The 14935-nt window shown below is 47.1% G+C and overlaps 1 protein-coding gene across 8 annotated transcripts in view; it reads left to right on the plus strand.

Annotated features, from left to right (window-relative positions):
- TENM2 (teneurin transmembrane protein 2) overlaps positions 1–14935 on the plus strand; it is a 610087-nt gene that overhangs the window by 463677 nt on the left and 131475 nt on the right. For all 8 annotated transcript variants that reach the window (XM_045185001.2, XM_045185002.2, XM_045185000.2 and 5 more), the window contains one exon: positions 13806–14000. In XM_045185001.2, the coding sequence (XP_045040936.2) occupies positions 13806–14000 (195 nt within the window). The remainder of the gene's footprint in view (positions 1–13805; positions 14001–14935) is intronic.

The raw sequence follows: 14935 nt of genomic DNA on the forward strand, positions 1-14935 counted from the left end.
TGAAATTGCTTTCTCCTCGTTTCCCCCTTTCGTCTTGGCAAAGTCAATGTAATGGTGTTCAGCGGAAGCTTCTACCTCTTTGGCCCAAAGCTGTTTCTTCCTTTGTATTTCTGAAATGGACACAGTTTAAGCTACTTCATCAACGCTTTCTTCTTATTGCAAGCCCTTCTTTCCCAAACTGTGCTCTTTCTGTACAGAAAGGTGGTAGCCTTTGTTATTTTTGCCAAATTCATGGGCCATCAGTATTATTGCTTACTTAACACATTTCTTTAAGTCAGCTCATCATGTTGACATAGATAAATTTATCTTAAAAAGAACAATGTCCAAATCAAAAGTTAAAAAAGGAAACCTGGAATAATGGCAATAACTAGGGAATGTTACCACCACCTCTAACTCTATCCAGAGAGTAATGTTTTCACTATCAAGGGAAGTCAAGCCAAGTCAGCTCCGCACACACTTGTTTTCCATCAGGGATCCCCAAAGTGGGCCTGGCTCCTGCAGAGACACAGGCCTGAACCTCTCACCTCCTAATACTGGCCCTTGAAAAGTAACAAAATTCCCTAACTACGCCCGTACGAGAGTGCGAGAACCCAGTCAAAATAGGCCCCCGGGTTTAACTGTGCCAAGTTCAAGTGGATAAATCTAACGATTAGTGCCAGGCTTCCTTGTGGTAGGTTAAACCTCTACTTGAGGTTATCTCTAAATAACAACTAATAGTTATTGAGTACTATGTACCGGGCATTGTGTGGAGTACTTCGTATATAATCTTACCTGTCTTCATATCAACATAGAGTACCTCTTATTTAACCAACCTTCCCAACGTTTACATATTGAAGCTTTTTATAGTGAAGTCATTTTAGACTTGCTGACAAATTGCAAAAATGGTACGAAGAGTTCCCACATAGTGTTCACCTCTAATGTCAACATTAACCTCCATACAATGCCACTGACTGATTCACAGACTTGTTTTCTCATTTTTCTCTTTTATTCTGATCCAGACCCTATGCTGCATTTAGTTGTCTTGTCTCCTGAGTCCCCTCCGACCTGCGAGGGCTCCTCAGTCTTGTCCTTTTCTTCCATGTCTTCCTTGACCTTGACCATTTTGAAAAGTCATGTCAGGTATTTCGTCGTAGTATGTCCCTCAGTGTGGGTTTATCTGATGGTTTCTCGTGACTTGACTGAGGTCATGTGGGTTTAGCAAGATGTTGTGCCCTCCTGAGTGAAACACATCAAAGATGCACTTACGATTTTTAACAAGAAAAGAGGTGAAATGCGGTTGTGTCTGAGTGTGCATGTGTGTACTCTCCCTGCGTCCACCCATTCCCCTCTCCCTTACACATAAGGCAGGGACGCTGGGAGGCCCTATCCCATTGGTCCTGCACAATTAGCAGTGACTCTCACAAATCACCACTCTCAAACAACTTTTGAGCCCGAGAATCTCCTAAGTGTTAACAGGAAGTGACCTGGAGCAGACGGGGTGAGGTAATCATGCTAGAACATGAGGGGAGGAAAGACAGCTGGTCCCCCATCTCCCAAGACCCATCTCCTGGCTGTAGCCCATGATCTTTTCCCTTCCTTCCTGATAAAAGCCCTTAAGAAGGCCGAGCCTGAGGTCTCCCCTCATCACAAACTCGCCTTCACCTTTGTTCCTTCGCTGACAGCCATTCCCAGGATGCCCTGAGCGCTGCCAGTTTCTGCTACAGGCAGCGGCAGGCTCAGGCCCTCCTGCCAGGGGGAGAATTTGCCATGTTAGCAAGTGAGATTCCCATCACATCCGAGCGGCACAGCATGTGTCCCAGAGACAGAAATACGGCTTCACTGCCTTGGCCTCAGGCGGCACCTCCCGTGCCCTTCATTGTGCAGTGCGGACAGCAGCTCCCGGTCTCCTTCTAACCCTGCCAGTCTGCATCAGGCGTCTGCAGACATCCTGACAGTGGACGGAGGTCCAGACAGTGTGCGTTTGCAAAGGCTTTCTTCCGCAGCCCCCTCCGCGCCAGGGCTCCTGAGGGGCTCAGAAGTCAAAATGGACCTGACCCTCACACTGAAAGAATGCATAAGGGTTCTAACTCATTGTTCCGAGTCAGGGAGGGGACAGAAGTTATTCGTGCATCCAACAAATGCTTAATACGTGCCTGCCGTGAGCCATGGTGCTGCACCGAGTGCCAGAGATACCCTCGCGCCGTGGCCCCGCCTCCGAGAGCCTCCAGCTCGTGATAAGCACTCGGGACGTGCAAGTTCAGCCCAGAATGCTGCAATGTGGACTTTGAATGTGTAGACATTATAAAGGAGAAGATGAGGAAGTTTGTGGAGCAGTGAAGTATGGATACATGAAAATATGCAATGAGCATCAGGGAATGTGCAGAAAATTCCACGGAGAAAGCGTCTAGTAAAGGAACTACCCTGACTAGTGTCCTTCAGCGTAGACTTGAGTTAGGCAGGCCGTGCACTCAGCAGTCTGTTCAGACTCAGAGCTGCAGGGAACAAGGCGTTTCTTCCCTGGTAATTTGGGCCGCTCCCCTCAGGTGCCTCCCCGTCCTGCTATAATTGTACTTATTATTCAAGTTATTGTTTCAACTGCAGCTTCTGATTATTACTATTCCTCTTGCATGGCTTTCTCATTACTTTAAGGCTATTTGTTGTGGGTTAGATGCTTTTTAATTATGATTCCTTTTCCTCTTATTTACTTGTATTTGAAGGTCTTGCATTGAATTCGGATGCCTCTTTGGGTTGTGTGTAAAGCTGCCTGGCATTTCCCGAGAGATCAGGGCTTCCGATGACTGTGTTTCAGCACTGGATCCTCAGATGGCTTATCTGGTTCTGAGCTTGAGGCCCCAGCCGGCAGCAGAAACTTAACATGCCAAAGCCACACATGTTAGGGACTGCGCATTTAATAGCTATTAGAAATGACAATTCCTATAGCTGAACAGCTGTCGAGGGGGGTCCAGAAATGCTACAGCCACAGGAACAGGAAGTCTTCTCTTTTCCTCTCTAGGGGCTGGTTTCTGCTCCTACCCAGCGTCTGGGGAGCTGGGCAACTTGCCATTTTTCTCCTTTAAACTGACTGATGTACCCACTACCCCATCTTTATTAGGGTCCCAACTCTAAAGTCAAAGTATAATCATCGTCATCACTGTGGACATCTATTGAGATCTTACTGCATGCCAAACACTGTACTAAGCAGCACACTTACCTCATTTAATCATCCATAGCTCTATTTTATGAATGACTATTATCCCGTTTTGTAGATGAGGAAAACGAAACACAGAGAGGTTAAGTAACTTGCTTGAGATCCCTCAGCTAGTAAGTGGTCTGGCTGGGATTCAAACCAGGCATTCTGGCCAGGACTCTTAGTGCCAGACCACCCGTGAGATGAAACTCAGAAGACGTGAGGCATAAGGAAGATATGCTTTGCAGGCAGCTTGGGTAGTGGTTGCACACTCGGATTTAGGTTTGAGCCCAGGACAACTTTTTCAGGAGAGGAAACTAGGGTTTTCTCGGTAGAAAGTGGCAGAGCCAGCATTTGAAACAAAGTCCATCTGACTTCAGAGCCTGCTGCTCTGAACCACTCTCCCCACAGCCGCCAGGGGTATTCTGGCCCTTCTCCCCTCGCATCATCTCCCGCCTCCTATCCCATGAACCACAGACACTTGCTATCCTCGCAACCCATTCCTTTGGCCACCGTCCTTCTGCTCCCTCCTCCAGCGTTCTCTCAGAGCTCTCAGGGACAGTCACTGTTCTCCTCTGACACCTTCAAGGGCTCCCAGTTGCTTCCCACAGTAGTCGTCAAACTTTGGTGTAAAGACATTTATCCAGGCATATTCCCAGGCTCTCCCCACGTGCCAGCCAATTCTGAATCTATAAGACTAGTATGTGGCTCAGGCATGTGCATTTTTTTTAAGATTGTATTTATTTATTTTTAGAGAGCGGGAAAGGGAGAGAGAAAGAGAGGGAGAGAAACATCAATGTGTGGGTGCTTCTCGTGTGCCCCCAAGCTCACAGGCCACACCTCCCTGAAGCACCCCCAGGTAGGTCCCCGCAGTCACACAGGGCTTGGCCATGTCTTGGCTGTGCCATCTTCTGCTGGGCAGTTACATCGGGTTCTCCTGCAGGCTCACACGCTTCTAGCATCCTCTCTGTACGTCCCTGCATCTGGTTGGTGCCCAGGATGTAGTACGTGCTCTCTCAGTGTCTGCAGACTGGAATTTAGGGCACAAGGGTCGTAGAAATGAAAACATCGTTGTAAACTATGCAAAAACAGAAGGGAGTGCTGGAGCACGAGGTTCTCATTTGTCAGATGAATCGGTGAGAAATCAGCCAATTTTGAGGCACAGATTTAAGTGAAGGGAGGAAATAAGAGAGGGAGGAGAAGAGAGAAATGACATTTAAAAAAGAATTGCAGGGGTGTCCAACCCTTTGACGTCTCCGGGCCACACTGGAAGAGGAAGAGTTGTCTTGGGCCACACGTTATATACACAAACACTAACGAAAACTGATGAGCAAAAAAAAGGTTTTAAGTAAATTTACAATTGTGTGTTGGGCCATATTCATAGCCATTCTGGGCCGATGCGGCCCGCGGCTGTGGGTTGGACACCCCTGCAGAAAAGAAACACCGTTTTTCCTGCACTTTACCTGCGTTATCTCAGCAGAGCTGAGTGACGAGAGGGGAAGCTGTAGCAGTGGAGTTCGTGCTCCTCTAGCTAACTGCGCACTTCAGAGAATGATTCGACCTCTCTGAGCCTCCATTTCCTCATCCGTGAAGCAGGGGTGGCACTACTCCCGGTGGTATTGCTGTGAGGGCTGAACCATAAATACACATGAAGAACCGTACCTGGCACGTATCAAATGCTCTGTATATATTAGCTACTATTAACCCTTCCAACAAAATCTTACTACCCCTATTTTACAGGAGAAAGGGAAACTCAGAGTAAGCCACTTGCCCAAGGTCATACTGCAGGGCTAGACTGTGAGGCCCTGTCTGGCTGGCTCTGAAGTCTGTGGCCCTAATGGCCACGTAGGAGAGAGACTTGGCAGGATGACCCCTGAGTGGAGGGCAGGGACCACTCTGAAAACCCCCACAGACAGCTCAGTGTCTGGCTCCAGTGGCTAACTCCGCCTAGAACTGCTTTCCCACCCCATCAGTCAGTCCCCTTCGGGGACCTGTGCACTCAGGAGAGGCGTGGCCAGCCCCCACTCCTGCCGCCCCATTGAGGCGGGGTCCTTCCACCATCCCAGAGCTTCATTGGCACAGAAGCCACACCCCCTTCCAGCTGGCCTCACCTCTCTCAGCTAAAGATGCTCAAGTCCACTGTCCTTCCTGGGATACCCAGGGATGCACCCTGATTTTTCCTTCAGACTCTCCATCCTTCAACCCTGTCTCCCTCTGCCACCCAGCCTCCTCCAGAAACCCCACCCATGCAGATAGTTGGGTACTGTGGCTGCTGCCCGCAGTACTGTTCCACAGTCCTCTGCAGTGTGAGGCTACGTCCACCTCTCCTTCCTCTCACCCCAGACATGAGAAAATCTGCAGGAAGCTCTTGGCAGCAGGGCCCAGGATGAGAGACTTGAAGCAGTTGCACTTGGTACATGCTTTGCAGAAAGTGACTGAGCAGCCACACTTGGCAAAGCCACCTGCCCCCTCCTGAGGACGAAGTACATGCCAAGCACTGTGCGGAGAGTTTTTCCTGAATGCTTCCAGTTCACCTGCACAACATACTCGTCCATCGGGATGGTCCCAATTTCACAGCTAAGGAAACCAAGGCTTAGAGGAGTTAAGGCGCATGACCGGTTCCGACGTTAGAGCGATTCTCATCAGAATCACACAGCTTGCTGAGCTCCCCTCCAGAGTTTCTTGGTCAGGAGTTATGGGCTCCCAGCATCAGCCCGGGAAGCTTGTTAAATATCCGAACCTTCGGGCCCCACGCCAGACCTTCTGGAGCCAAATCCACATTCTAACACCATCCCAGAGGACTTGCCCTTGATCTCCGCTAAGACGGCCTAAGGAGGACAGGCATGGGAGCGGCAGCATCACTTTTACCTTCCATCCCCCCACCCTGACTTGTGGAGCAGGGTGGGGGGCAATGTCACAGTGCCTTCATTTGCTGCCCTCCCGGGAGTCCAGGCCTGCGACCTCTAGTGCCTGGCCGCTCGCAGTGCTTCTCATGTTTCTTCCATTACCAAACAGAAACCACGTCTCAGGGTGCAAACCAGACAGCCTTCCCCCAGGTTAAATTGCTTCTGTGAGAAGCAACTCTATTCTCCTTCTTTAACTACTAGACAAGCCACAGAGCAGCCTTAGAAAGCCGGGTGCCTCGCCCGGGGCACACTTGCCATAGACGGGAGGCAGGCAGAGCCAGGCGCCATGGAGAAACCTCCGTATGGGGAAGTAAACCAGTGTTTAGAGAGGAGGTCAGTTGGAATTGTGGGCGCTAAAGAGGGTGCTCTGCCCTCCCTTGTCTCTTTAGAACGTGATGAGTTGAAACAATTTTCTCCTAATAACAATGCTGATTTTAAAAAATCTTAGCTATAGACTCTTATCTATATAGAGATTTCTTACTGTGGGCCAGGCCCTGCGGGTAGTACCATATGGACATTATCTCACTTCATCTTCATAAAAACTCTGTGGGGTTGGTACCCCAGGATTCTCATCGCACTCGAAAGATAAAGAAGTTGAGGCTGAGCATAAAGTGTGTACAGTCACACGGCCGGTAAACACCGAAGGGAAATTGCGTCGACAGCAGTGAATACACAGACCTTCCGTGTCTTTGGGAAGCTTCTGTGCTTGTGGACACCAGCGCTCTGCAAACTCATCTCGGCTTGAATCGCACTAAGAATGAAAAGCTACTTCAGTCTGGACTTGAGCTGCAAAAAAGCTTTACTGTATACTCTGAAGAATTTAAATATTCATTATGCAATTAATGCTATTCAGTCACACACAAAAAAAACACCTTCAGACTTTTTTAAAAACAGCTTAAGCACTTATCGATTGAGAACTTTTATAACTCTCAAAATGGAGATATCCCCATATCTCTACAGGTATTTTAAATGACTTGAATTAATCATAGGCTTAAAAGTCTCTTGCGATCTTCGTTAACTTCCCTGGGTTTAATTAAAACATCTGTGCACTTTTAATTTATCGATTCATCCACCTCATATGTCATGTTTTTAACACACCCCAGCATGCTCTGCATCATTTTTAACCCGATTTCCACTTAACTAAAGCAATTAAATTCACCCCGGATTAATTAAAGCATCTATACTTTCATGCCTAAGTCAGCATGTGCTTCTTTCCCCACACGGCTCCTGAATGTCAGGGATCTGACACACCTGATGGGTTTTTTGTCCTTCTGGAAATTCTTCCCTGAATCACTTTCTTGCTTATTAAAGTGACGTTTGACAGAACGGGAGTAAGGAAGCTGGCACACCTGAACTTGCGCCCTCTGAGCCAGAGACTCTGCCCCATCTGTCAGAAGTGCCCTTTGGTCTCCTCTCTTCACCGGGGGTCCTGCTGGAGTGTCTGAGTGTTCTAGGTAGGAGAGGGGGGGCAGTTCTTGTCACAGGGGTCCATCATGATCAGAATGGCTGGTGATCTCTACATTTGTATTTTTTCCCCTAAGATTTTATTTATTTACTTTTAGAGAGAGAGGGGAAAGGCAGAAAGAGAGGGAGAGAGACATCAACGTGTGAGAGATACATCGATTAGTTGCCTCTCACGCGCCCCCAACTGGGGACCTGGCTCCCTGCCCAACAACCCAGGCCTGTGCCCTGAGTGGAAATCGAACCTGTGACCTTTCGGTTCGCAGGCCGGTGCTTAATCCACTGAGCCACCCCGGCCAGAGCTGCATTTGTGTTTTTATCATCATCCTTGGTTCTGCTTTCTAACTTCTCCACTCTTCCGACGCAAGAAGGCCTTTATTGCTCTGCCCATTTCACAGGGAGGGAAAACTGAGGCACTGAGGTCAGTCAACAGGCTCTCGCTTGGGCACAGTGAGCCAGGGAGCTATCTAGGTAGTGACGCATTGTGCCCCCCCCCCCTCCAGCTGTGTTTGACAGAGCGCGTTTCCTTCGGCCTCAGCAACGTTGGGCTTCTCAGTCTTTCAGATCTTTGTCCCCCACAATCTGATAAGCCAAGGGTTCTCTTTCATTATTATTTTTATTTATACTTAATTCCTAATGAAACTGAGTGTCTTTTCATACTTTTATTGGCTATTTATATTTTTATTTGTAGGTCCTCTGCCTAGGTTTTCATTCATTTATCTCTTTATTGATCAGTACGTACTCTGTGTACTTCACATAGCAAGCTTTATTCTGTAAAATGCACACAAAAATACTTCTTCCCAGTGTTGTTCACCCCTTAATTTTGTGTAGAGTGTTCTTCTTCTTATGGAAGATCTAAATTTCATGCAATCCGATCTGATCTTCTTTTCCTTCTTGGCTTCTAGAATTTATATGTTCCTTTCATATCCCCCTTTCCCAAGAAAATAAAATTGGTCTTTAATAGTTTTGTCAGAAGTTTTTTCAAGTTCAGTGTCCAGTAGACGTCAAACACTATTGTTTACCAAGTGCGTTGCCGATTGCAGGGACCTACCAAGAAGTGAAACTCACTTGTTTGGCTCAGTACCAAGCGAAGTCCAGCCTGGGAAGATAGCAGGACACTGGTTTTGGTCTCAGGGACACTGAACTGAAGTTGCATCACCTCCATAGCCCAAACATTTCATCCTCAATTGCTTCAGGAGAATTAAGGCACCTTCATTTCTCCATCATTTTTCCTACCACCTAACCCAGCTACTGGGTTGGCCAAAAGGTCTGTTTCGTCTTTCTCATACAATGGCTCTAGTGGTGCCTAGTTGTCCTCAACGTCATTCGAAACAATTTTGTTAGATCGTATGGTGACAGCTGTCACATCAGCATGCATTTTTAAAAAATCAACATTGGCAAATTTTTATGCAGCCATTTTAATATTGAAGATAGAAGGAGATACGCAACATTTTCAGTATATTATGCTTTATTATTTCAAGGAAGGTAAAAACACAACTGAAACGCAAAAAAAGATTTGTGCAGTGTATGGAGAAGGTGCTGTGACTGATCGAACATATCAAAAGTGGTTTGCGAAGTTTCTTGGTACTACCGACATTTTAGCCAAATAATTCTCTGCTGTGGGACTGTCTTATACACTGGAAGATGTTTAGTGGCGCCCCTGGCCTCTACCCACTAGAAGCCAATAGCGGGAGATAGCCGACATACTCAAAATATCCAAATCAGTCATTTTTGGTGAAAATGAAAAACTTGTCTTTTATTTTATGGAAAACACTGTAACAAACTTCTTGGCCAACCCAATACTAACACCTTTTAGGTTATTCATTAATATGTGTTCACTAAATGGGATGCAAAGCAATGGAATGCTAGTGCTATTTTGACAATTTACCTGGAGTACTGGGTTCGAGTATTCTCCAGTCTGTTTTCCAAAGGGGTTTTCCATCAGATTTCCAATCATTTTTAACAGATACATCACTTGAAATTCCCTCTGCCCATGTAGCCCAGCCCATAGATGACTTGACAAGGTGAAGGCCTCCCCCCTGCCTGTAAGATTAAGCCCCTTCGACCATCTCTGCCTTCTCTTCAGGTGCTCTCCCTGCCACAAGCTCCAGGTAGATAGGGCTTGTCTTGCTTAAAGCATCAGGCATGCATGGCTTGTCCTGTCACTTCCCACCAAGTAAATAACACCAGTCATTTATCTCATCCCTTGCCAAGAACTTTGGTGGAAGAAAAAAAATCTCTGGCTTGATCATTACAATGAGCGTTTTACCATTTAGTTGAATCTAAATTGTGTCATTTTTTTTTCTTTTTGTCATCAGCCTGTTAACTTGTCAGTCGTTAGTGACAACGGTAATTTATTTTTCTTCTGCAGGAGTCTTAGAGCTTCCATTTACTAGATTTAGTAAAACAGGAATAGTCACTTTGTGCAAATATTTTAATTAATTTTAAGTAGAAGCTTGAATGCACAATATTCTGGTCCTGGAAGCCTGAGGAAGGGGGGAGGGGGGTGAAATAGTCTACATGTGACTCCAGAAGCACCTACCGCCCACAGCCAGAGAATATGGCGGTGGAGTGGGTGTGGAGAAAATGATGAGGTCTCTCCATTAGCACCACCTGATGCTCTTCAGTAGTAGTGTGTGTGTGAACATGTGTGTTTGTGTATACACATGTGTGTGCATGTGCACATTTGAGAACTATGACATTTTTAATAGGATTAGCCCTTGAAGTCAGTTTGGAACTTGAGTTTGAAACTCATGGGAAAACATTCGCTTGTTGCCAACCAGGTGTCAGTTACTGTCTTGCACCCTTGAACTCGTGGTCTCACTTAATATGCCATCCGCTCTGACAGACGGTTCTTTGAAGGGGAAATTGGGTCTCAGAGTAGTGCAACAATCTTGCCCAAATCCCACAGCTGGTAAGGATGGGCCAGGTTTTGTACCCAGTTCTTTCTGGCTCCCAAACCCCTTCTCTTTCCACTTCTATTTCCTATTATTACTGGCTAAGGTGTGAAGTCAGAATTATTTGTCCTATAACCTGATTTTTTTTAAATCATGTAGACTTAATGATAGTAAATATGTGGAAAGAGTTATTAGTACAGGAGGTCCCTGATTCACATCCAGCCTCTTCAGTGAGGTCTAGGCTGAGCCTTCTATTCTGTAACACTCTGGGTTGAGTTATGTCTGAGAATGAATCCATGCAGGTCAGCTGAGCAACCACTGGAGGGTGCTTATCGGGCATTTGCACTCTCGGCCCTGAAGGCAAATGGGTTGCTAGAGACCTTCACTCTTTAACTGGCCTTCTGCTTTTTAATGTGACATCAGCAGAGCCATCGAGCACCCCATGTTCCAGAGAGCATTACAGTGTTTTTGCATTTTTCCCACACTCCGGCGAGCACACAGCAAACATACTGAAGGAAGGCTGCATTTCGAATGTGGGGAACTTTCCAGCCTGACTGTTCTCCCTGTTGTTTTTCCCTGAGTAATTTCAATGGGTCACATTTTAAATTTGATCTCCCAGGCACCTGATTTTAAACAAAATCCATTCTTACCTTCTCCACAATCCTATTTTTTTTTCCTACCACTTGGAGTGTATGCAGAAGAGAAACTATTGCGATATGAATACAGACAATCCTAACTGCATTTTATCAGCTAATAAAGACAGTAACCATTTGTTCCTTACTTGCTCTCCTCTCCCACCTCTTGGAAGGGGGGAAGGTGCAATGAGAGCCCAGTGGTGATTTCCTGTAACCCTCTCTGCCACCCATGACAGCCGGTCCAGTATATTACCCTCAGGTGGGAAATAGCCCTTGGAATTTCATCTCACTAGGTATGCGTAGCCACACTTCTCACTGCTTCCCCATTTGGGTGTGTGAGGGTGAAAGTGGGTAGGAAAGGATGCTTATTCCAGCCTTCCCACCAGGAGAGATCTTCAGTGTTACCTAGGCCCAAAATGGCAAGTGAGTTTTCTCTTGAAGGCCAAGTCCACCTGCTAGCAAGTCTCAGCCAGGGCATGATATCAAAGGTTTTGAGCCCCTCTCTCGGTCAGGAACGCAGGCGCCATGGTCAACTGATGGCCCCTGCAGAGGTTCAGGAAGGGAGACGAGAAGTTCATGTGCACACGTGGGCCATCCTGACCTAGAGCTTCCCGTGAGTCTCCTGAGAAACTGACACAGAACAAATTTACTTGGTCTTCAAAGCCCTCTCCAAATGTTGAGAAAGGCCCTAACTTCTCACTTCTGTTCATGTTTGCTCAGCCCCTAATTTGAACCTTGGGCACCCTGGGTTCAGAGCTCTGTCTTCTCTTGCACAATCAGCATGGGCAGCCACTCTCCAGATGTCTGCTTCGGAGCCCTCAAAACAGAAAGCACGCTCCTTGCATTTAGACCGCGTATGTCTAAGTTCAGCACGTGGCTTTGATGTTCTCACCGTGAAGTGGTTCTCCTCTGGTAGATTCATAAGGATAAGAATTCTTCTGGGAGCTATATGTGTAACCCCCAAGGCTGTTCTTTGATAAAGTGTTTGGGGGAGGAATAGCCCCTCAGTCATGTGACAACTGTTAAGGTGTTTTTCATTTAGGTCAGTTTACCATTAGGTAAAGCATGCACTTCCCCAGAAAAAGGAAAGGGGTCCACTCCAGACCTTGCTCTGCCCACATCTTTCATTAATAGGTATTCAGGGCTTGCCCATAACCTTGCCACTTGGGAATCCCTGACTATCAGAACATAGGATCAAGACTTCCTTAATCAGGCCGACATGGATGAATGCAGCACCAGGAGGAAATCCACATGATAAACCTGGTCCTGTCCTCAGCCGTTTAGGATATCAATGAGAAATTGGGCACTTGGGGAAGGAAAGTTAATTACTATAAACCCTCAGTAGAAACGTGGCAATAAGAGATGGTTGATAAGGTGGGGTGGGGCCACTGACTAAGGTGTGATCTGATTAGATGTGTAATCACTTCCTGGGATGAGGGGACCATTCAGGTTGCGAACCTGTAGAATTCTTGGAACCTGTTCATTCCAAATCCCGGGTAAACCAGGACTCAGTGAAACATCCCTGCTGGTCATTTCTGAAGGTCTCTGAGTGCCACTTTCATAGTCTGGAGCCGTGTCCTCATTTTAGGCTCACATTAGAAGCCAGTTGAAAATTTAGGCACTTTAAAAACTGATCCATGCCCTGGCCAGGTAGCTCAGTTGGTTAGAGCATCTTCCCAATATACCAACGTTGTGGGTTCAATCTCTGTTCAGGGCACATATGGAAATCAACCAAAGAATGCATGAATAAGTGGAACAACAAAAACATCAATGTTTCTCTCTCTCTCTCTCTCTCTCTCAAATCAATAGTTAAAAAAAAAAAGAAAGAAAGAAACTGATCCGGAGGTGAGAAGTGAAGGCAACCACTAAAATCCCACTCTTGATCTTCTCTAGAAGGGTGGAATTGACACCATTGGGGCCAAACTGGGGAAAACTGGTAATCTCATACCAGATCATCCCTGCAGTTTTTCAGCCTCCATCCTGTCACCAGATGTAAGAGGGTCCCGGCTGAGACATGAATGGCTCAAGACGCCGTGTCTCCAGCCTGTTGTTCTAATAGGCCAGGCATGTTTAGTTCTTATACTTGATTACACAGGTGATACTTTGAGCTACATGCCATTATTTCTTCATGGTCTAGACAAGGAAACTGAGGTGTAGAGAGATGGTGTCACAACTGTGGCCCGTCTCCCTTCCTTTTTAGTGACCGTACACATATCAGGAATAGGAGTCAACTAACCTGAAGGTAACATAATCAGCCAAGTGGGTTCTGATCCCTCAAACCAACAACGGCAGCGGCACGTGAGTCCACAAGGCTTAGTTAAGGGCACAGCTTAAAATCAGGCCAGCCTGGCTTCCAACCCGGCCCCCCACTTGTGAGCTCTGTGATGCTGGCCAGCTAACTCACCAGTCTGAGCTGCACCTGTCAAATCGGACCGTGATGCTAGCCTCCACCTCGCAGAATGATTGTAATGATTAAGTAACAACTGGTACATAATGTTTACGCGTGCTGTGCCCAGCCTGGCACATAATAAGCATGTAACGAGTAGCGACTGCTTTTGTCAGCAGCGTCTTTGTCGTGATGGTGACCACGGTTATCGATTATCTGCAGCCAGCTGTGCACCCCCAGGGGCCTGAGTCCTGGCCAGGAGCATTGCAAGCTCAGCTGAAACTCCAGCTGAGGCTGACCCGGCCCTCCAGGCGCTGGTCCCCCTGACCCCGTGCTCTGTCTCTGGTTTTGCAGCCGCCTGCCCTGTCCTGTGCAGCGGGAACGGTCAATACTCTAAAGGGACGTGCCAGTGCTACAGCGGCTGGAAAGGCGCCGAGTGCGACGTGCCCATGAATCAGTGCATCGATCCTTCCTGCGGGGGCCACGGCTCCTGCATTGACGGGAACTGCGTCTGTTCTGCGGGCTACAAAGGCGAGCACTGTGAGGAAGGTAAGTCCCACAGGCAGGGCAGGACTGGGTGGCAGAGGGGTAGGGGCGGGGGGCGGGGTATGTGTGCAGGCCCAGAACTTGGCTTCCGAGCCCCATCACAGACTCTGCCAGGGAAACTGTAACATTTTGCATAGAAAACTTCAAACCCCTTGGCTTGAGGACTTTTTTTTTTTTAAAGAACTTCACATTTTATTTTTCAATTACAGTTTACATTCAGTATTATTTTGTATTAGTTTCAGGTGTACGGCATAGTTTGATGGACTTCTTGTAGAAAATAGGAGACTTGTGGGATAGTTATGGAACACTGTTGTGTTTTTCTTTATAGTAATTAGTTCCTTTTCTCTTCCTTCTTTTTTTCTCTAAATTGCTTCTTCCCCTTTGTCTGTCTGTCCCATCTTTCCCTCTGTTCTTCCTCCTCCCCTTGCTGCTGCTTTTCCTTCCTTCCCCTTCCCCTGTCTTCCTTCCTCTTTTTTTTTTTGCATTATTTCAAGTCCTCTGAGCTGGGACTTACTAAAGCTCTCCAGAAAAGAAGAAACAAGAATCCTTAATTCCCCCTCCTGGTCTTCCTCAAAGCTGGGATTTTCATTTTTGGTTTTGTTTTGTTGTTGTTGTTCTTTTACTCTCTATCCCTGGTAACCTAGGACCGATTTATGTCTGTATAAATATTTCTGCAAAAATGAATACCACTGGAAAGCAGGGAGGCTTGGAAGACCATAGGTGTCCGAGTCACTTAGAGACACCCTGTGGGGGACATCATACTGGTTGGCCGCAATCGCAGAGTTCAGGAGAGTGGGCAGGTGGGTGTGCTGTGGATGGCAGGGGTAGGGGGGAGTTACGGGCCCTGAAGAACTCCCTGGAGCACGCACTGAAGGGGCCTGCAGCACACGAGGGGTGTCACACACTGACTCTAGTCTGACAAAAGCTGACCAGAGACC

This window comes from Desmodus rotundus, chromosome 6 (assembly GCF_022682495.2).
Source record: "Desmodus rotundus isolate HL8 chromosome 6, HLdesRot8A.1, whole genome shotgun sequence".
NCBI classification, from domain to species: Eukaryota; Metazoa; Chordata; class Mammalia; order Chiroptera; family Phyllostomidae; genus Desmodus; species Desmodus rotundus.